General features: G+C 52.9%; 2 protein-coding genes and 1 long non-coding RNA gene across 3 annotated transcripts; all 3 read right to left on the bottom strand.

The window, feature by feature from the left end:
- Window positions 1–477: 477 nt before the first annotated feature.
- LOC120602865 (cysteine-rich DPF motif domain-containing protein 1-like) lies at window positions 478–22483 on the bottom strand. Its single transcript, XM_039863180.1, has 2 exons — window positions 22361–22483; window positions 478–1562 (listed from the first exon to the last, which is right to left on the bottom strand). The coding sequence occupies exons 1-2, from the start codon at window positions 22448–22450 to the stop codon at window positions 1416–1418; spliced, it is 237 nt and encodes a 78-aa protein (XP_039719114.1). The 5' UTR covers window positions 22451–22483; the 3' UTR covers window positions 478–1415.
- Window positions 7047–13823, bottom strand: LOC120602779 (polycystic kidney disease and receptor for egg jelly-related protein-like). Its single transcript, XM_039863001.1, has 2 exons — window positions 12866–13823; window positions 7047–12529 (listed from the first exon to the last, which is right to left on the bottom strand). Exons 1-2 carry the CDS (start codon window positions 13821–13823, stop codon window positions 7254–7256), a joined length of 6234 nt encoding a protein of 2077 aa, XP_039718935.1. The 3' UTR covers window positions 7047–7253.
- LOC120602866 (uncharacterized) lies at window positions 18961–22329 on the bottom strand. Its single transcript, XR_005652873.1, has 2 exons — window positions 21737–22329; window positions 18961–21588 (listed from the first exon to the last, which is right to left on the bottom strand). It is a non-coding gene; the product is annotated as an uncharacterized LOC120602866 (long non-coding RNA).
- Window positions 22484–22494: the final 11 nt, after the last annotated feature.

Below are 22494 nucleotides of genomic sequence, written 5' to 3'. Positions count from 1 at the left end.
GGCACGTGGAATCTTCCTAGTCGCCTTAACTGATCATAGTTCCAGGCAATTAGAAAATGATTATAAAATAACTTTTTAAAAAAGTCTTGGGTCTTATTCATTTTCCCACTACGAGATTAAACTGATCGCATATATAGATTTATATCATGAATTCATGGGAACTTCTATATTTGCGATGTCCTACTGTAAGACTGATGAATGTAAAGAGGTAATTTCAGGGTACAGATCTGCCTTAATGGTTTTAAAAAGTAAACTATTTTTTAAAAACACTTGGTGAGTCTTGAGTGATGCTGTGAAGATGAACTGTTTCGAACCAAATCCCCAGCAGTCGTGTGTGGGAAAGTGCGCCCACCCACTCGCCCGAGGCGGTCTTCCCTCGTACAGTCCCTTTCTGTCCTTCGCTGCACAGAAGTGCCCGGGACAGTGCGGCCCTGGGACAGGACACCCATGTGGCCGAATAAAGAAAGCAAGGAGAGCTTTTACAAGGACGGGCATCTGAGAGTCCCAGCCAGCACATGCCTGGTCCCAAAGCTCTTTATTCTTCTCCCATAGAACGCATTTCTCAGACTCCCAGGCGGTGCAGGGGGGCCTCGCAGCAGTCACACCACAGGGTCCCCCGCTAAGAACCAGCAGACAGGAGGCGGCTCACGGTCCAGACGGGGCGCCACGGGGAGCAGTGCCGCGGGACCCCAGCAGGCTGCGGGGTTGCTCTTCGCAGGCACCAACGGCCGCATTCGCTATGGAGAGGGTGCAGGCCAGCAACAGAAGGCTGTGAGGTGCGGGCCCGAGGAAGGACCCGACGGCGTCCTCCGCCTCGGCGTGGAGGTGGGCCTGTCCCCGGAGCTGGAGCCAGAGCGCGGGCGATGAGAGGCCTGAAGCACCAACGCTCGACCTCCCGATCCACCTCCAGGTCCGGCGTGCCGGTGTGACCACACAGGGTCCCCCCGACACCGGCCCCGCAGCTCCACACAGCGGCCTTGGTCCCTGTGCTGCTGTGTCCACAGGGCCCGGCAGAGCAGCGTGGACAAGGGAACACCTGAATCTGCTAAGTCCCACGAGCCCAGCCCTGCGTGAGCAGGAAACGAGCCGGGGGCCAGCCCTGCAGGAGGAGGGCGAGGGGGCCAGCGGGCCCGGCCTCGCGTCCCTTTGGTTCCGGCCCGCAGTCAGCGCCAGCGAGTTCTGGGGCGCCGGGCTGGGCTCGCAGGGCGTCTGTCCGCGGTCTGCCCTGTGCCTGCCACCGCGGCACGGCCCCGGTCCCGTCGCTGCTGCAGGCCAGACTCCAGCTCCCTCCAGCTGCACACGCTGTCCCAGCGGCACAGCACGCCCAGCTCAGCCCATCCGTGACACAGGCCACAGAGGCCAGGTGACCCAGGAGCCCGTGCAGGCGCCTCTGGGGACCTGGCAGCCAGCCGCACTCAGGCCCGAGAGCTGGGCTGGGCGGCGGGCCTCTTTGGTGGAACCTTCCTTTTCTGCAAGTCTTGCCGGATTTCCTGAGGGAAGGCAGCGATGTTCTCCTGGACACGAGGGAGGCAAAACCGCTTGGAGTAGAACAAGCTGCATTCCTGAAAGAACACGGAGCGGGCTGAGTGCCACAGGGCACCGTGCAGCCTCTCCCAGAGGCCAGCCCCTCGCCACGCGCTGGGCATGGGACTGGGCAGGGCCCCCACGATAAGCACGCATGAGAGGAGGCGGGAAGACACCTGTCGCACTCATGCCTCCTCCCGCGGCTCCGCCCCCGAGCGCCCAGGCGCACTGCGCGTCTGCGGCCCCGCCCCCAACAGTCCAGTTGCCCCGCCGCCGCGGGCCAGGCGTAGGGCGCATGTGCAGCCACGCCCCCATTGCCCAGGCGTACGGCGCATGTGCGGCCCCGCTACCGAGGGCTCGGATGCTCAGCGCACGTGGGCCTCTACACACCTGGCCCGTGGCGCTGGCGCGGCGTGGGGCAGGTTGGGCTTTGTGACGGACCTCCGCCTCTGCGGGATCAGTCAGGTCCCGAGCGTTGGATACTGCGATGGCTGGGCGATCCTGGTTCTTTGCCGGCCAGAGCACGTCGACTGCGCCTGTTGTGGCCGCTCCAAGGTTCTCGGTCTCTTGGTGGGTTTTCCACCGGGATCTGAGAGTCGAGGCCGCTGATGTGCGTCCCGCAGAGAACCTGACTGCGCGGAGGTCGATCCCCATCGCTGTCCCGCCTTGCTTTCGCTCTTCACGCGCCTCGGGTTGAAGTGCCCTGGTCTTAGTTAACTCGCGTGCTCCTTGTCCCCCACTAGGACGGGAGTCCCCTGCGCCTGGGCCGCAGGCAGGGACGAGTGTGCCCGTAAGACATCAGCCAGGATGTATTCCGCACAGCCGTATGGCTTCCTGGGACCTTTGTAAAGCCGTGCGCACTTGGGCCCTATCACTGTGCTCCTTGAAAGCCCCAAAGTAGCCTGCCGTGCCCGTCGTTATCTGGGCCTATACTTCGACCTCCCCGGCCTTCCCCATCCGCCGCGGCTTCCAAAGGTTCTCCTGACTCCCAATCTTCCCCGTCCCTGTCTCTGCAATGGCGACCCACTCACCTCACTCCTGGCCTCCACTCGTGTGTATGTGAGGCACCATTCTATAGGGTTTGGGGTTGACTCTGAAGCCAGCGGGCCTGGCGTCTGAGACGTTTTCCTTTGGGGAATTGAGAAATAAGGATTATACAGGTACTTTAGTAATTCTGGGAACGGACTACTCTTAGACCAGGGTGAGCAAGAGGAGCCCCATCCCTGGGCCCCAGGAATTAGCAAGCACTTTGATTTTGTTACTAGAAAACATGACCTCAACTGTGGTTATAGCAGTTACTTTCTTTGGATCAATATCTTGAACTATTTCCTGCAACGATGATAATTTTTCATGTGCATCCTCCTTGTATTGTTTAAACGTGCAACCAATATTCATGGTTCAATTCTAAATCTAAAGCTTTTAAGAATTTTAATGACGATTCCAGTCGCCACTCCCTCAGCACAGTGAAGTGTCCCCCAACTCAAAAAAACTACCTGCAAATTACATAGACTCAGGAAAGATTGTCTAACTTGGCACTATTGTCGACACCACACAATTGTGTGAAAATCTTCATTATTATCAACACAATAACTTCTGAAATGAAGGCAGAGAAATGAATCTTCCGGAATACATACAGAATTGTTTATGATTATGACTGTCTTTACTCATCAGACCATCACTAGCCCATTAAAAGAACCCCCAGAGGTACACAATGACTCAGTTCTTTGATATTTTGGTCAATTTTGAGCTATATGAAAACCATCGCTTTATATATAATTTTTATTTTGTCTTTATGAAGGTGTGTTTGTCAAATAGTGGATTAAATATTTTCTGTAATGGTGTGTAAGCTTGTTTTATAACCTTTAAGTGTTTACATATGTAGATATTTTCATCCTGGACGCGGCCCCCACAGCGTTAGGGGTGGGCTTGCTGGGGGAAATAGTCACCCATATGTTGTGCTTATAAATACTTATAAAATGTGGCATAACAGCCGTCTCAGGAGAATCGCTTATAAGCTTTATAAAAATCACATTACTAAACGAGTATTATACATTGTGTATTTAAGTGAAGACTGAGAAAGGAGATCTGAAAATCGAGAAATAACGAATTGAATGCAGATTAGAATCGAAAGCAAAGTACTGATAGCGGCAGACGGAGGATGCTGTGAGATGATTTCCCTTTGCCCTTCGCTTCCCGGTGAAGTGCAATCCTATTCATCCGTTTCGCCATTTCTGCTAGTAAAATTCGGTCCAGTAAAATTTCGATGCTCATGAAATTTGAGAAACAGACCTTCCTTTTTAAAGTAAACTCTTAAAAGTGTAACATCTATGCAGAAAAGTATGTACTTTCTAAGTGCACAGCAGGACGAATTTTCACAGTGTGACCATCACCCAGATGAAGTCCTCAGGCCCCAGGACACTGGAGGTTTCTTGCGGCTCCAGAGTGGGGAGAGGATGCTATACCATGAGAGATGGTATAGTAAGTCCTCACCTGCCGTAGTGTAGTCCTAGGTACTTGGCAACAGCGACCAAATGAAAAGATATATAAAGAAACCAGTTTGACAGTAGGCTGACTGATATAATCAAGAGGAAGTTCCTACGGCATATTTCTACGGCATATTTCTGGTCAGAAACATCACTAAACTTGTAAATAAAGACCTCAAACGCTCCCAGTATTAAACACTGAAATAAATGTGAGCTATACATACATTTAAGAAAGATGCATATAAAGAAATAAGATGGTTATTTTCCAACCCGCTGATTACAGTTCAGGGTCACAAGTGGCTGGAGCCTCTCGTGGCAGCTGAGGGCACAGATGGGCACCCAACCAGAACACACCTATCGCAGGGCACAATCACATAACACCCGCACTCCGACCGCGACAATTTAGACACACCAATCCACTTGTGCACATCTTTGGGACGCGGGAAGAAACCGATCGCCAGAGAAACCCGCGCGGATATGCGGAGAAGGTGCACGCTCCACAGACAGTGGCCTCAGCTGGGAATCAGTTTTCCTCTCATCGATATTGTAACGAAATGATGTTGAAGAAAACAACTTTATTAGAGGGCCTGCTGTATTTGTTGCCAGTGGACAAAACGCCTTTGCTGTCGTATCGTCTTTAAATAAATGTTTAACAGTACATCGTACAGAAGCGGGCCTTAGGGGAAGGAGCCTTCACGATTACACGCATTCGAGTAGATGGACAGTCTCCTCCCTCCTGTCGCTGCAGATGGAGAGAGCCCTTTGCAGAAAAATCTTGTTCAACTACTCTGAGTTAATGAGGGCTAAACTGAGAACATTCATCTTGTTTTCCCGTGCCATATAGTCTTGGGAAGGTATTCCTAACTGTTGCCCACTTGTTCTGGAATATGCCTACTTTGCCTGGAAATACGATGAGAAACAAAGGAGTCCTAAAATACAGTTAGTGATTGTTGCCATATCCTGTGAAAATGCCCTTCAAAGGAAACTTGAATTTTGATTTGTCTCACTTGTTACTTTGTTTTCCCGATAATGTTGAATTGGTATTTCTCTACTTGAAAACCATTTAATGCTTGTCACGGCTCTACCAGATTAGAAGCCCCCCATGCTCTCTACGCCCAGCCACCTGTGGGAGAGACCCTGTGACTGCTTAGACTGCTCATTGTGACCACGAGTTGAGAGTCCTGTCTCCACTGCAGGACCCACGGCTGCCGTCCTGGACCTCACTCCATCCTGGACCGCCTTTATGCTGGTTCCCGAGTCTCATGCCTGGAACCCTGAGGCCTCCACAGCAGGGACTGGCCCCTTGGTTCCTGTGTGTACGACCCTGTAACTCCCTCTCCAGCTCACTGCTCCCAATCATGAGATGCAATGTGGACCCGGATTGGGGGGCTCCTCCCAGCCCTGGAGCTGTCTCCCTGGGAAGGGAGGCCAACCAGTGAACCCTGATCCTCCCAGGGTGCCAGGAGAGATCTGGACTTCCGCTGATTGCTCCATTTAGGAAGGCTGTCTGACCATGCCACCACCCTCCCCCAGAGCTCTGAGTCTCTGGCACACCTGCCGCTGGTCTCCAAAGCCTCTAACATAGTGGTCTCCAACTTTTTAGCACCAGATACCGGTGCTCCTATGGAAATCAAACGCTTGATGATCAGAGGTGGAGCTGAGGCGGTGATGCTGGCACTGGGGAGCTGCTGTGATACAGATGAAGCTCCGCCCCCTACTTGTCGCTCAACCCTGCTGTGCAGCCGAGTTCCTACCATGGCACAGACCAATACCGGTCCACAGCCTAGGATTTTGGGGAGCCTGTTCTAACGGGAGGCATGCCCCACTCTACTTGCAACTGGGGCTAAAACCGTGAACCATTGTGTGGTTCCATTGGCAGGTGCGTCTGGCAGATGGCTGGCCTCCAAGAGGAAAAACTAATTACTCGTTTGACACCACCTGTCCCCCCGGCCATGTTGACTCTTGTTCTCAACCTTTTGAAAACTCATGTGGTAAAGACAGATGCTAACTAGGAATGTGTGCTCCTGGCAGGACCAGTGGGCCAGTGTGCACCGGGCCACGCCCATGACTTACCATGACCTTCCTGCACGGCCCGTAGAAAATTCATATCTGACCTCAGACCAAAACTGTGTGAGTGGCCTTGGGCAGGTCACTAAACACCTTCATGTTCTCACCTGGCAGAGAAGACTCCGCCTAACCTTGGTTGTCCCCAACAGGAGTCCCCAAGAGGCATATATAGAAGCTGGCACGGGTAAGTGCCAGTCAGGATTACTGGGGTCCCAGTGAACAACCCACACCAGAGACAAAGTGTCACTGGCTGACTCTGCTGTCCCACCGTCCCAGCCACGACATCCAGGGCATGATGCATGTGCTAATGCCCCTCGTGCAGAAGTCACTGTTCGTCTTACGGAAGTCTCATGTTTAACTCTGATACACCACTTGCATAAATGCCATGCTCCTGAGTGAAAATACAACAGCTGCCAGCACTTGTTTCTCTTAAACAATAAACCACATGTTCTTTATTATTCAATAACAATCCAGGCTGTAAATAACCAAACACCCAAATCCTGGATGCATATATTTCTATATCCAATATATATAACATTCGCTATCATTCTATGTGAATCCATACATGCACCTCTTTGGTGTTTAACAAAAATTTTGTCTCAAGGCCAGAAAATGATATTCAGTTTTACATTTTAACATGAAGGAGGCTTAGGGAGTAGATGGGAAGCTTCGGGTTCTGACACCCATTCCTGCCCCTGCATTCCCAAGCTCTAATGCAAGTCCTGGGACTCCCCACAGGCTCTTCCTGGCCCTGCCAGATTGTAGGGATGGGGGCGGATGGAGGGCATGAGGGTGGAGGAAGCTCTGGTCTGCAGAGAGAACTCCCAGGGTTGTGTGCTTGGGGCTCTTTAGCTCCCTCTCGCAAACCTGGGTCTGTAACACTATAAACTACCCTGGGCTACAAAGACATGCAACTCCCTCTAGAGGGAGCTCACACCAGGACTCACACGCTGTCAACTCCTCTCTCCCCTGGAGCTGCACTCGCCTCACACCTCCTCCTTTCGTGTTCTAGACCTGAGGCCAAGAGCGGGGATACTTCCAAAGGCAGAGGTGCTTCACTGTGAACGATAGGGGGATATGGGTAGAGAAAAATAACTGAGAAGCTAACCAATCTCTAAGCCCAAGACCGAGGCTCCGGGGGAGACTCTTGCCTGGGGCTCTAGAAACTGTCATGGGCCATCACACCACGAGATAAACCATCTTCCTCTCGTTGATGTTTCTGGTCTTCAGCCCCAGGTAGCGGCGGCTGTTCTTCTCTGGCTGCCCGTACAGCATGTCCACGAACAATTTGGGCTCCTCTTTGGCCTTGGATCGGAAGGACACAGAGCCAAACAAGGTCCTGAGCTTGCCGCACAGATAGGCCATCGCTTCCACCTCTTCCGAAGGCTCCTCGTACACGGGCTGCTTCATTTCCTTGTAGGCCAACAAAATCACTGCTCGCAACAAGTTGATCAAGATGCAGATCATCAACAGAACAAATGATGACAGGAACAGGATCCCCAGAACCCTGTTCTCGGAAAATTCAGTGTTCTGAAAAGCCGAAACGCAGTAGGAGAAGATGGTCTGAGTGGCACGCATCAAGTTACTGTAGTTCCATTCGTGCTGACCAAATACCAGGCAGCCAAAAGCCATGTACACGAAGAAGTATATGGACATCAAGAGCGCCATGTGGAAGATGCCGGGCAGCGCCGTCTGGATGGCCCCTTGAGCCAGGCGCACATCATAAAAAATTCTGGAATACCTGAGGGTCTTCAAAATCGTCAGGAAGAGCAGGAAACCCAACGTGACCCTCATGGCGTGATCTACTTGAGAGACTGCATGAAAGGGAATGAACTCTGCGGAGTTCGACGAGTGAAGCTGAATGAGGCCGGCGGCCAAGACGTGTTTCCTTAAAAGCAGCACGATCAACACGGCAAATACGCATATTAGAGCAAAGTTGAGCAAATTGTACACGCTCTTCACGTAGGAGGCCCTTTCTTGCGTAATGACGTAGCCCTCGTGGGCAACGTAGGCCAGAAAGAAAATGAGAATGGCCGCGTACAAGAAGATTTCTGCCATCGTCTTTCTGTTGAAATCGGCAAGCGCGAAGGAGTGCACGGACAGGCTCGTGTTCACAACTCCCAACGGAGAAACCTCGAACACGACCGACAGGCTGCAGAACAGATTTGCGTCTGGGTTCAACGTCGTCAGCTCCAGAATCACGGCCCACGTCTTCTCATCCAGCCACTTGCTGCTTCGGAGTCCCTTGAGCCTCTCTGTGGAATTAGACTGCTCCTGGTCTGGGAAAAAGTAGAAAGCATAGCCCCCTGACCCGTAGGTATGGAGAAGTCCATGGGAATGATACGGCCATCTCTTCTCTTTAGGCTTGTAAGTAAACCCTTTGGTATTCTTGTCTGTCGCCCGCTTACTGATTTTAATCCAAGAGCTAGTGTAATTTTGGGTGTCTTCTGGGTCAGCGCCATATTGGGGATGACAATGAATTTCTCCTTTGATGCTAGTTTGCGCAAAGTTTTTGGCAGGCAGACATGCTTTCGCACCGGATTTCGCCCTCACCTGCCTCATCAGTGGAAGGCCGAGGATTATAGAGGCGCTTTCAGGAAGAAAGGTCGGATTCAGGCTGTTGTGGAGCAGAGGCACCAGCACGTCGTTGAGCCACGAATAGATGTCCTGCAGCCTGGTCACCGTAGCCAGGTCCACAGAGAACCGATTGCGAAGGAACTGATTGTAGTAGAAGGTGTCTGTGTGGCGCAGGAGGGCCACCAGCCACAGCAGAAGGGCCAGAAAGATAAAGTGAGTGAGGACGAAAATCAGTAACAGGAGCGCCCTCCTCTTGAGTCTCTTCTTTCTTTTGAATATTCTGATTTCGTCTTCCGTGAGGGGCTGGTACATCCTGGTGCCTCGGAGGGAGACGATGTAGTCGTGTTGCTTGCGCATTTCATCTGGATTCAATCTCATGTTTTCCAGTGTGATCTCGGTATAACGATAGTGGTTTACCCACGGAAGGTTTTTACAGTACTTGAGCTTATGGAGTCTGATGGCTGACAAGAGTATGATCTTGGATGGCTGCACCAGGAACACTGACAGAAAGAATGAACAAAACGATGCAAAGAGCCATTCTATGGCCATTTCGTAGCTATAAGTCAGGCCATAAAATACAATAAGGAATGAGGATATGCTAGAAGTGGCAAAAACCAAGAACCACGCGACATAAACACACCACCGAGGCAGAACAATGTTGGGCTTCGTCGGGAGGGGTGGAGGACCTGATTGGGAAGAGGGCTCTGCAGACTCAACACCTTCATCATCTTTCGGTGTTTGGTTATTGGCGTTTGCGTTTGCGTTTTCATTTAAATCTGAGACCTTGCTTTCCGTTTTCTTAAGCTGTTGACCTCCTTTTGAGGTTGCCTTGGAGAGAGACCTATGGAGTCCAGGACTTTCTTTAGGGGGAAGCTTTCCAGCCTCTCTGGCCAGTGCCTCAGCAGTTTCGTGAGCATGCCACTTTTCCAAGCGTTCTTCCCAGTATTCACTTTCTACCAACATCAAAGGATGCTCCCGAGGTGTCACCTCCTCTAGCGTTGCTCGGTCTCTACTCTGGGAATAGGTGAACAAAAAAGTGATTATCACTTGCAGAGGGATAGTAATTAAGACACTTTCCAATCCTATTACCATTGATCTGATGTATCGACTCCCTTCCGCCTCAGTTCCTTGCGTATTTAGATTAAAGAACATGATATTACACAGAAGGGAGGACAGCAACATTGCCAAACAACAGGACAACCTCTGGAGCCTATTGAACGGTCTATTAACGACATCAGCAAAAACAGAGAACCATATGTGATTTTTCCCCAGAGTATCAGTCGCATTTATCAGGAAAAAGTCGATTCTCCTTAGAGGCTCATCTGGGTGGGTAACCTGAAAGGTTCTGTCTAAAGAGGTGTCAATCGAAAGCCATTTCCGACACATGAACAGCCAGATGTGTCTGCTAAACAGATTTTCCACTTTGATTCTACTTAAATACCAACTGGGGGCTCTGCCCTCATTGTCGTGCCACACGCGAATGGAGTGAATGTCCCCCAGGTCGCTTTTTGTCGTCAGGAGGAAAGTGCTGATGCTTCCTCGGTAGAGAGTTGTAAAATGTGGGTGGCTTAGACAATGCACATCGCTGGTACTTTCTGTTCCCCTGAGTTGGACAAAGACGTTGGCCCTGGTCCCAGACCCGCAACGGCTCCCCGTGAAAATAGTGACTAGGTAACATACGTGATCATAAGGATCGTTATCAGGCAGAACTATCGCATAGTCCCGAAGAAACTGGTCAGATTCATCTCTGTGCAATGCCCAGAACGCTAACAGTATGTAGGCGAGCATAATGAAAAGCACAGTGATCACAGTCACAAGGTTATATGCGATTTCCTTGGTGACTTCTAACCGCAAGTCTATAGGATTAGGCACCACAATCACCTTGGCCGTCAAGTAGCGAGCATGCAGGGGAATATTGGCTTGTCCGATTGTGTTCAGCTGGCGCCTGGCCCTCCTCGTGTTCTTACAGACACAGTGCACTCTGTCCCAGGTGGTCATCTCTCCGAGAACACAGATGTCTTCTCTCCAATCACTCTGGATTCCAAACATGTCCAAGCAGTGAACGTAGAAAAGAGAGATTCTAACTAGCTTGTCACTGAGCTTCGTGACAAAACGAGGGGCCTTCAGGACCACGGCTATGGCACACTCAGATGATTGGCTTCGCTGAGCTATGGCTTTCAGCAGGGACGGTGGAAGGCAGACCACACGGGCCACTTTAACTGTGCAGGCTGGGTCAAACAGGTCACTCTGGTTGGCAATTGGAGGGATGTCGTGGGGCACGAGGAAGGTGGCGACCAAAGCCGTAGGGGTGACATGACTGCCGGCATACACCAGCACCGTGAACGGCACAGTCACTTCCGTCAAAATGTGAACCAACACCTCCTTCCCTGCTCCGCTGTCCACTTCGAAGCTGAACCCCCCTGCTGTCTTTCTCAAGGACTCATCAACCTCGCTAGGCTCATTGTCGGGTCCCATTATGAGACTAAAAGCTGCAAAGCTCAGGTTTTTCCTGCCGAGGTACACTTCCGCGACGTCAGGAGTGATCTCTACCCCACTTCCGTTAGGTGCGGTTGCTGTCATTCTGAATCCAACCACATGTGCAGAAATGTTCTCCTGATAACTTAACCAAGGAAAGGGGTCCTCTGCAAACTCACAAAACATCATAGAAATTGGAGAATTTGCAAGCAAGCTAGGAACACTGCTCACGTTCAGTGCTGGACGAAAGCAGTTTTGACAGTGTTTCTCATTGCCTAGGATGCCGGTAACATTCTCTTTTTCTGTTTTCTTGACATATACGTTAAAGCTTGTGGTCCACATGATGGTGGTTTCATTCCCCGGCACTTTACCAGCCAATATTGTGTCTGCCAGAGATTCTAATACATGGAAAGGATCCTTAACAACTTGGTGATGAGCAATCATTTTAAGGATATTAGACAAACTCGTTAAAATTCCAGTACACACCGTTTCTATTTGTTCTGTGTCAAAGTGTCTGTTTTTTTGTTGATGCTGTTGTAGAGCTTGATTTGCTTCCCAAATCCTCACTGTGGTGAGTTTCTGAGCCATGTGAGTGAATTCTGAGGGTTTCTGGGTCAATGTGGCAACAGCCATGACTACCTGGCTAATTTCCATCAAATTGCCCATAGGGAAAATGAAAGTCTGATTGACGAGGTATTCGCGGAGTCGGGCTTTGTCTGCTTGCAGAGTCGATATGGTTTTCATGCTATTCAAAACAGAGGCTACCACATATGTCAAGTAACCTGCAGATAAAAAATCCTGCTTTTGAAGCAAAGGAGATATCGCCGAATTTGGGCCCATGGTGAAGTTGAGTAATTGATGCAGCACGGTCTTTGATGAGCTTTTGTCAGTAGGAGCACGTACAGTGGCGTACAAAGTCACCTGAGAAAAAGCTCCCAGAGAATCATACACCTGGACATAGATCTTGATGCCGTAACTATTGGCCAGCACACCGGCAGGGAGAAAGGAAGGCGGTGAATTCACGGCATGCCCCATATACAAGATGGACCCCAACGTGTTCTCTTTTAAAGAACTGATTTTAGCAAAACCATGCAAATCAGAGACTATCATTTTATATGTAAGAGGGATGTTCTTATCCTTAAAATCACTACACCGGACAACAAACTTAGTATAAAATGCAGTCCCGTTAGGTGGATTAATTTTGCATTCTCCGATTTCAGGGGCACGGTTAATAACAAAGGGGTACTTGAGAATCAATATCGATCCACTCCAAGTGTCTAGATCTAGAGCAATCCAAAACTCAGCTTCTAAAAATTCCCTGAATGCAAAAGCTTTTATAGACAGATAATCGCTATTCCTCCCTGTCGCAGTTTGCCCCACCCAATCAAAGGGCATCTCCTTTCCTGAAGATGATAGAATCGACCACTTAAAGACATCATGGCTTACTGAACAACTTGAGCAATTTAGAAACAAAGAAAATCTCTCTGATATAATTAAAATTCTGTCACAATTTTCAATACACTCTATATTTGCTGTTGGTTCCTGTCCTTGGAGCACATGGACCTTCATGTCAGAAAATGCCGTTCTGTCACCCTTCGTTATCACCATTCTAAAAAAATATATACGGTCACCTTTAAGCATTTTTGGCAAAAGTCTGAGTACAGGGTCAGAAACCCCTTTCCACTGGAGATTGGCCTGGTGTGGGTGACAAACTTCCTTGCTCCTTACAGTTATTCTACGTCCCCTGTAGTTGTTCCGATTCGTGGTACAGTACCACCGAAAATGAAGTCCATCTAAAGGGCTGTCTGCATCTGGATCTGAGGACTTGGATCCGTCCAGAACCAGCTCCTCTGTGAAATTAATTGCTATGTTGGCGCCCCCAGAAATGACTGCCTTCAGGGGGCTACTAATAATGTTGATATAGATGTAATCGAAGTCACTCACCACATGCACCAATGGCTTCGCTGTGGTCAGGGTCACTGAGAAACTGACCGTATAGTCTCCCCGCGATAAAGACCCCTTGGGCAAGTGCATAACTGTTCCATTTGGCTGGACCTGGAGTTCTGGGACATCCAAAGGTTTACTCCAGTCTGGCACATCGTACATCATAGACACAGAAAAGATCTCCCAACGATGAACAACGGATATTGCAAACGGGCATTCATACTCAGCAGTGGCATTGAGAGAAAGGTCCATCTTCCTGGTCAGCACCACGGGAGAACCGTCTTCGTTGCCGTTGATCTTTATATTTTTGATAATACAAATGATATTTCCTGATAACTGAGAGGACACTGAAGTTTCCGTGGCTTGGGAATTGTCCGAGCTGACAGCTTCTAAAGCAACAGGCATGGGCCCATCTGTTGGACACTTGGTTTGGTCCAAAAAGCCGGCATTGGGGTGAGGGCCTCTGGGTACAATGGAGCAAGGCGACAGGCTTGGGGCAGAGGAGGCTTCGCGGGGCCTGACCAACCCGAGGTGAAAGGTCCATTCCGGACCGCTAGGTGAGCGCCGCAGGGGGCTGAGATCCTGCGGGTCGAGCAGGCGGCGGGGCGCTGACAGGGGCAGGTCCACGTGGGTGGGTGCGGCGCGGCGCAGGACGCGCACGTGGAGGCGGTGCGTGCGCAGCCGCCGCGCGGGGCCGTGGGACGAGGCGAGGCCGCGGCCACGACTCGGGAAGAGGCTGTCGCCCTGGGCCATCCGGGACCGCAGCCTGAAGAGGACATGTCCGGAGAGAAACCCGATTCCTTGGGAACCCTCCATGGAGCGCGGTTTGGCCGCTGGTACACCAGGACCGGACGCGGGTGGCGGACCGTGGTCCGCAGCGGGCGCCCCAGTGACGGGAATGGTGACCAGGGCCGCAAGAAGGGCCGGGGTCGGATTAAGTTGGCTTCCCAGACCCAGGCCCAGGCCCAGGAGGAGAAGCGCGGTCACAGGACGCATGGAGCCAGCCTGGGGGCAGCCGGGAGGCGTTGCGGAGTCCTCCGGGATGTGCCAACGGCCGAGGGGGCGCGAGCCGCGGGGGTTAAGGTGCAGCGGTGTCACAGGGGTGAGGCCGCTGACGTCCGTGGAGCCGTGAGTGGAGCCCGGGCTGCGGGCGCCGGGCCCCCGCTCCCGCCTGTGTAGACCTCAGATCCCGGCCTGCTTGCGGGATTCGTTGGGCCCTGGTTCCTGACCCGCTGAGAAGGCCCCTTAGCGGGAAACCCCGGCCCTGGAAGGTTAGGAAGCGCTGGCGATCAAGAGGGCCTGGAGCTCCCTGCGCCCCAGGGAGGAATAACTGTGCGTTTCTTACTCTGCTTTTCTTTTTCTACTTTCTTAAGGCGAAACCGTGAGTCATTGATTTTCGACCTTCTTTTCCGATGCAATAATTTCATGCTGTTATTTGCATCGCGCATTTTTGTTATCATTCAATTAAAAGTATTTTTAATTTCTCGTTTTGGTTTTGACTCGTGAATTAAGAGTGCGTTTTTTAATTTCCAGACATTTGGAGTTTGCGTGAAAATCTCATTGTACGATGACGTAGAATTTTGACTATCACCTGGACACGGACATTTTAATTATGAAGAAACTTTCCTTTCTTTCGAGGTCCCGGGATGATGAAAACGTGGTGTCCTTATTCAAAAATGATTAAGATTTCAAGATGGTGACAGAAGAGTTTATGCCAAGCACAATGACCTTCTAAGCGTGGGGACCTGTGTGACGGCCCCGGTTGCACACCCGTGGAACCAGCCCCGGCGTTAGGTACGAGTGAGAAAGAACAAGCGAGCATGACGCGTGCTTTGAGCCCGTCATGCCCCGTGGAGCCCAATCAGAGCTTCCCAGGACGGGGTGTGTTAAGTCGGGCCCCAGAAAGTTGGTGCTTTGAAGGTCAAACACGGTCAAATCTCAGCAGTTTCCTGTGGGTCACCTCACCCAAGTCCAGTATTAGAGGGATTATGGACTGAGCGTTTACGTCACCCCCAAATTCATGCGGTAAAGCCCCAATTGCTGATGTGATGGTGTTGGGTATGGGGGGAAGGGAGTGCTTTTGGAGGTGATTAGGGTTAGATGACGTCATGAGGATAGAGCCCCAATGATTCACGTAGCTTTATTCATTCGGTTTCACAGCTGCCTGGTACAGATGCTCCTTGACTGACAATGGGGTTATGTCCTGATAAACCCATCGTCCGTTCAAAATATCGTGAGTCGAAAATCCATTCATTTAATACACCTAACCTACCGATCCTCATAGCTTACGTAGCCTCGCCACCTTAACTGTGCTCAGGACACTTGCATTAGCTGCAGTTGGGCAAATCATCTAACGCAAGCCCTGTTTTACAACGAAGTCTCGACTGTTTCACGTAGTTCATGTGTATCGTGTTTGCACCACCGTAACATTGAAAACCCTTAAGTGAGACCGTCATAAGTCAGGACCGTCTGGGGTGTGTTGAGGGAACATGGTATAATTTATCTATTTTGCTGATGGCTGTCAGGGTCGACGTCTGCATTTTTATCATAAATCACTTTGCTAAGCAGCCTCATGCTAGTCTCCTCATGAACATGACCGGTTAAGTAAGCTGGTCTCAGATTTTAAGAAAACACATTTAAGTCTCCCCTCCCACGCGGTATGAGGCAACTTCTGCCCTCTCCCTTGGATAAAAGGTTCTTCATTCACCATATGTTAAAACAGGAAGGAAGGAAGGAAGGGAGGGAGGGAGGGAAAGGAAGAAAGAAATAGAAAAAGAAAGAAAAGAAAGAAAGAGAAAACGCAGGAAGGCAGGTAGAAAGAAAGGAAAGTTTCTTTATAATTAAAATGTCCGTGTCCAGGTGATAGTCAAAATTCTACATGATCGTACAATGATGGTCTCTTCACCCAAGCTCTGGCCTGTCCTTTCTCCTCAGGCCACCTCTAGACTCCCATGTGAGGATGAAGGAGGGGGAGAGGGAAGGGCCTGGCCCTCGGTGGAGGATGTGGTCCGGCTGCGGGTGTGTGTCGTGACTCATCCTTGGAGGGCGTCTCTCACTGCGGGCCGCTTCCCCGGTCTCCCACTCAGGCTGGGTCCCCCTGACATTCTTCAGCCCTGGACCTGCAGGTTGTTTTTGCCTATCCCATGCGTGCCCCTCACTCATCCAGGGAACTGTCTTGGGTAAAGGCCAGCTCCCGTCCCTCTATGCCTTACTCCCCCGAGCCCACACCTGGGCCATGGGAAAGGCAGGCACCCTTTACTCTGACCAGTTGGGAGTGTGTCCTTCCCCACTGGGGTCCTCACTCCCACTTGTCGCTCAGAGCTCCTGACACCAGCTTCAGGGCCTCAGGCCCTCCGGGGGCGCAGATCAAGGGGCCTCCATGAAGATAACGCCACTTTGCATGGGCGATGGAAGGAGGAGGCGAAACGCCACCTCACAGGTTCAGTTTCCGAAGACCCTCTTCCCCCCGCGTCTCCCACCTCTACCCTGGAGGGGTGCAGCGCGAGGCTCACCCACAGGCCCCGCTGGGGCGGCCTGGCCCGCTGCTTCCTTGCCAACACCCTCGGTGCCGTCCGTGGCCTGCTGGGCCTCCGGTGGCGCAGGGGGCAATGTCAGTCTCGGGTCTGGATATCTTCCCTTTTACCAGCCAGATGCTGCTAAGTTCTTCTCCAAAGTGTGGCACCAGTTTACACTGAAGGGGGAGGGGAATGCGGGTGCACCAGGGGGGAATGGGGGAGCAGGTAGGCGCTCGCCTGGGGTGCGAAGTTTAGGAGTGGCGACACCAAAAACCTCAGTAATCAACAGAAATATTTTTTATTAAGGTAAATTTCACATAAAATTAAACATTTCTCAAGTGCACTTCAGTCGCATTTAGCACAGTCACAGCGCTGAGCTACCACCACCTCTGTCTGGTCCCCAACATTTCCATCACCCCAAAAGGAAGCCAGCACCCCCTCGCGCTCACCCCCATTCCCACTTCCCCCAGCCCCGGTAACCACTAACCTGCTCTCCTCGCTGTGGACTTGCTGGTCTGGATCTGTCATGTCTGGATTCTTTCACTTAGTGGGTTGGGAGGTCCGTCCACCTTGCAGCAGGCAGCAGCTCACTCCATTTTAGGGTTGAGGATGCGCCTCCATATGGACGCGGACCCCAGTTTATTTATCCATTCATCTGTTGATGGACGTTTGGGGTGTTTCCACCTTTTCGAAATTGTGCAGAGTGCTGCTGCGAACACGTGTGTACCAGGGCGTGGCTGAATCCCTGTTTTCAAATCTGGGTGTTTACCTGGGGGTGGCATTGCTGGGTCATTCTGTGTTTAACTGAGGAATCAGCTCAAAGGGCTGTACCATTTGACACCGCCAGGGGGGGCAACGCATGAAGGTTGGGGATCAAGACCCGGCTGGAAAACTGTGAGCGGATCCGCAGGCCCAGTGTCTGGCCCTCCCACCCCCGGTGCGCTGTCCGGTGGGGGCCCGCGCAGACACGGAGGTCCACAGTGAAGTGTGCCGGCTGCAGCAGCCAGGTCACGGAGGACCCGCTCTGGCAGATGTCCGCAGGCATGGTGGCCTCAGCGACTGCCTGGTGACTTGTGGGCGCCGCGTGGGTCCGAAGGCCACCAGTGAGCAAGGGGATAGCGCGGCAGCTTTTCCCCACTCCTTGGTGCGCCACGCCCGCCCCCACCAGAAGGTCGATGCGGCCATCGGGGCCTGGATCCAAGACGGACGGCGCACTATGGCCGCGCCCGCGCCGCTGCGCGACTGCCAGGTATGCGGAGGCCCTTTGCCCGGCGGCCGCGCGACCCCGGATTGGCCCTGCGGGGCTGGATCTGACCTGCGCGCGACCCCGGGTCAGGCGGGTCCGGGGGCCCTCCCCGCAGAGAGATGTGAACCCTGTGCGCCGGAAGGGACCAAAAGACCCTCCTCTGAGGCCCCTAGGAAAAGCAGCAGCGCCTGTCAGGGCTCCCGGGAGAGCCCGGGGACCCCCTAAAACATGTATTAACCCCAGCAAGGCACAGCAGGGACGCCAGGCGTTAGTGAGGGATCCCTCAGGACCTGCCAGTGCAGGGAGCCTGGCTCATTTGCAGATGAGGAAGGTGGAGTCAGAGGGGTAGGGGACTCGCCCACAGGCACGCGAGGAGGGGAGGGGAGTAGAGGACACTTCCCCACCCTGGGGAGTTGCCAGTCTCTTCGCCCCTGGAAGGACACCGGAGGCAGCAGTTAGTGCCAAGAGTTCTGACAGTGTCTAGGTGTTTCTCCTGACAGGCCTGAGGGTCAGAATGGTGGGATAGTGGCAGGATGGGAGGACCTGTCTCGGGCTGCCAGATGCTGTGCACGTTGCCAGCCAGGAGTAAAGACCACCTGCCCCACGGTGCTCTCTTGCATGGAGCCTCCCCTCAGCCTGATCAGGGACTCGCATGTACTGAGTGCCAGCTCTCTGGGGACACTTCACAGTCACCCATGCATCCTCTGGCTCAGTTGCAGAAGGGCAGCCAAGGGTCTGAGGGAGGACCTTGCCAGGGGCACACAGCTACAGACCACTGGGATCTGCTTGGAGCACTGTCCCCACTGAGCTCAGCTCTCTCTCTCTGCAGCATCCGTGAACCTGGGAATCCATGCCCGCCCCACAGCCTGCTCTCGTGGAACCCCAACCTGCTAAATGCTAGGTAGCCGGAGATTTGGGATTGCAGGTGGGGATCTGTTTGAGTTTGTTTGGAGGGCTACGTGGAATAGGCCGTGATGTTCGCTCTTGCTGCATGTAGGCGTGGGAGGATGCTGGGCTCCCGTTCTCAACCCCGAGCAACGAGACCTGCAGGCTGTTCGATGCCACCCTGACCCAGGTATGCCCACACGGGAAGCAGCAGCCCCTTTGGTAAAGACCATGGTGTGCTTTCTAAGTTGGCGAATTCTTTTAATTTCTCATTTAAAAGATTTGGGGCACATCTAGCTACATTTCTTCATGCCGGAAGCAAACGGTGGTCACACAGGTGTACAGGGATGCTCCGTGATCCCATCTAACCTCTGGCTTAAATGTGCGTCCTCCATGTTCCTCTGCTGTGCCCTCCAAGTAAAGCTGGGGATGATGGCTGTGAGCAGGTTTGGTATTTAAAGCTTTCAGAGCTCTACATCTTTATCAGCACTTCTGATCTTACAAACAGTGAGGCTCATGGACCCATGCCGACCCAAATCTCTGGGAAACTGGGGTAGAGCGAGGCTTCCTAGGGACCCAAACATTCTTCATGATGTCTTGAGGCATCCTGGCGCGGGACCAGCATCTCAGGCAAAGTAGGGCTCCATGACCAGCGGTTCAGGAAGTGGCGGGTACTTTTTACGTTGCGTGGTGACCTGAGCAGTCTACTGCGATGAAATCTCTGTACTCTGTTCCCCAGGACAGGGAGACATCTCAGAAACAGGTCCGCCAACTCCAGGTGTGGCTGAGAGGTCCCCTTAGTGGCCAGCGAACAGCAGCAGGCTCCTGGTCAGGGGATGGTCTGTGAGGGTTCTGAAAGCTACACAGGGGGCCACTCGCAGATCAGAGGTGTGGCCTGCAAGGGTTTGACACGGGCTCCTCCTTTTCGGGCATGGGACCCTGTCATAGGGCTCATCCGTGAATCTGCTGCTCTCACCTGTGGCTGTTCTAAGACCTTCCGCCATATCACCAGTCATTTCTAACACCAATGAAGGAGCCTATGGTCCAGAGGAGGGTGTCAGAAGTGAGGTCCCACTGCTTTCTGTGGCATGTGGGGAAACCGAGCCCAGACAGCTGACTCATGCGGTGAGCTAGAGGAGGAGCGGGATGTACCTGGGTCTACATGCGACGATGACAGACGAGAGCCGGTCTTTAGTAGGAGCAGTGAGACCCCTGCCTACTGACTCCATCCACACTGCGTAAGGACCAAGGAAGCTTCTAGAAACCTAAGGGCCATACAAGAAACGCCTGGTGAAATGCAGTTAGCTTGCCGGAGAATTCCACTGGGTGTATTTGAGATCTTTTTGTGCCTTTCCCACAACCTTTTGGCCTCTGTACACCAGCTGTCCCCAACCTTTCTGGCCCCAGGGACCGGTGCTCCTATGAGAGCCTAATGTCTGATGATCTGACGCGGAGCTGAGGCAGTGATGCTGGCACTGGAGATCGGCTGCGAATACAGATGAAATTCACTCTTGTCCACCACGAAGGCGTCGGCAGGGCCCCGGTCCCTCAAAGTTTCCCGTGGAGGTCCCTTCCCGTCTCTCCTGGCTCTCACAGTGGCCGGCAGTTTGGTTTCCTTGGCTCACAGGTGCGCCATTCCACACTGTCCTCACATGGCTGTCTGTCCTTTGTGCCTGTGTCTCTGTGTCCAGACCTCTCTTATAAGGACACCAGCCATTGGATTTAGAGCCCACCCTACTCTGGTATGACCTCATCTTGACTCGTTACATCTGCAGACACCCTCAGTGTAGATTAGAGAATACTTTCAAACGTATCATTCTGGGGGACACAAGGCAGCCCTACAGGTCATGTCAGGGGTCCAAGGATGCCAGTCCACTTTTTAAAAAGATGTTTGCTTTGTTTTCAGCTACGTGAAAGGCATCTATTCTTTTAGGTTGAACGGAACCAACTTCTACGACCAGGTGGAAAAGCTGGCCAGAGAAGTGAGTGGGCCCTTCCCGAGGTGCCGGCCCTCAGGGCGTGCTGTCAGGTGGGATGGAGTGCACAGACCACCATTCACAGGATGGCCTGCCAGGCCCCCCGCCTTGGGCTTTGTTTTCTCAAAGATATTAGGGAGGGAGAGTTGCCACCCGTCACCTGCACTTCCTGTGGCCCGCAGCAGTACGTCACACAAATTACTTCCCCAGGTGAGGTGGAGGGATGACCCCCAGGGAGGGTCCCGCCTCCTTTCGCTCAGGGTCACGCAATGCCCGCTGTGGGCACCCACAGCCCGAAGCTCACACTTTGCCCTACCGGAACCAGAACTTTCTGGTTGTAGGAGCATATGAAGCGTTGACTATCCCACCTTGAACCTCACATTTCTGAGTGTCGTTAATGTCCACAGGCTTTAGGGAGCTGAGCCATGATTGCAAACCAAGGCCGCTCCTGAGTGGGCCCTGGCCTGGGCATGGGGTCTTGCTGGCCACCCCTTCCCTTCACCTACCCGGTCTGAGGGGCACAGTGGTCAAGGGTGCAGAGCAGTATGGCTTTGCTGAGTGCTTTCTGCAGGCCAAGACCCCTCCCTCCACACTGCTGAAGTGGGCTAGCGTGTACCAAGGAGCATGGTGGGCGCCCTTCACGGGCCTGGGTCCAGAGCCAAATGGTGGGCTGTGGCAGGCAGGCCGGGAGCACAAGGAGTCCCCTGTGTCTGGCTGCCACAGTGTTTCTACCTCTCAGAGTCCCTGTCCTCCAGTTGTCCTTTGCCATGTGCTCGGTGGGGTGCTGGGGACAGCCCCCGCCATATGCACCCAGCTGAGAAGAGGCGCAAAGGCTGTAGCCAGAGCCAGAACAGCCAGGGGGAGACCAACAGGGCACCTCGAGGAATGTGCTTTACCTATGAAAAAGAGAAATAGTGAAGCAGTGTCAGCAACACAGCCAAGTTCAGAACCTGCGGGCACAGGTGTCAGGGGCTTCGGCTATGGGGACCACCCACTGAGCCTAAACTGAAGCTTCCTGCAACTGTCAAGCCTCATCACCCTCACCTTTCTGCCACTGAAGGACAGGAGGCCGGCTGTTTCCATGTGGCCTGTGACAGCTCCCTTGTTCATACTTGCCCCCAGGCAGTACGCTGGGTGACTGCTGGAGGGCGGATAACTCAGGTCCCAGGGGCCCCACTCTCCGACTGTGCCGCCATGTTGCGAGGGAGGCAGCATGTGGCCACCTCCATAATCGGTGGGGGAAATAGCACCTGGCCACCTGCACTGCTGGTGGAGGGGAAGTGGCACACAGACACCGGCACAGATGGTGGGGGACGGGGGGAGAATTATCGGGGGCCTGGGGGTGGTGCAGAACCTCCATCAATCTATTTCTATTCCTCCACCCCAAGGAGAGCCTCTGATTCACCCCAGTTTGCCGCTGCATCTGTCCCCTGTCCTCCGCTGGCTGCAGGGGCCGTCCATATGAGAACCCAACGGACCTCTATGAACCAGCCCCGGCCACTTCACCTAGTGACCATGAGGGACCCCAGGGTCACTGTGACAAGGAAACGTGGAGGCACACACCGTCCTTGGGAAAGGGTCACGTGTCACCTGTCCCTCGATCATGCGTGTGGCGTCCCAGCCACAGGGGGGAAGGAAGAGAGGAACAGCCGCACGTGACTCACTCACCGGGCCCACGCACACCAGCCTGCTGCATACACTGCACCGCGAGCCGAGGATCAGGAATCTGTCCTTGTCCGAGGTGAAGGGGTCCTTCATGACGTAGCTCTCCTCCAGCAGGCTGTAGGACAGTAAGTGATGTC

Source organism: Pteropus medius, unplaced genomic scaffold (assembly GCF_902729225.1).
Source record: "Pteropus medius unplaced genomic scaffold, Ma_sr-lr_union100, whole genome shotgun sequence".
NCBI lineage: Eukaryota > Metazoa > Chordata > Mammalia > Chiroptera > Pteropodidae > Pteropus > Pteropus medius.
The sequence above is the reverse complement of the archived record's forward strand: the minus strand, read 5'-3'. Positions and strand labels throughout refer to the sequence as shown.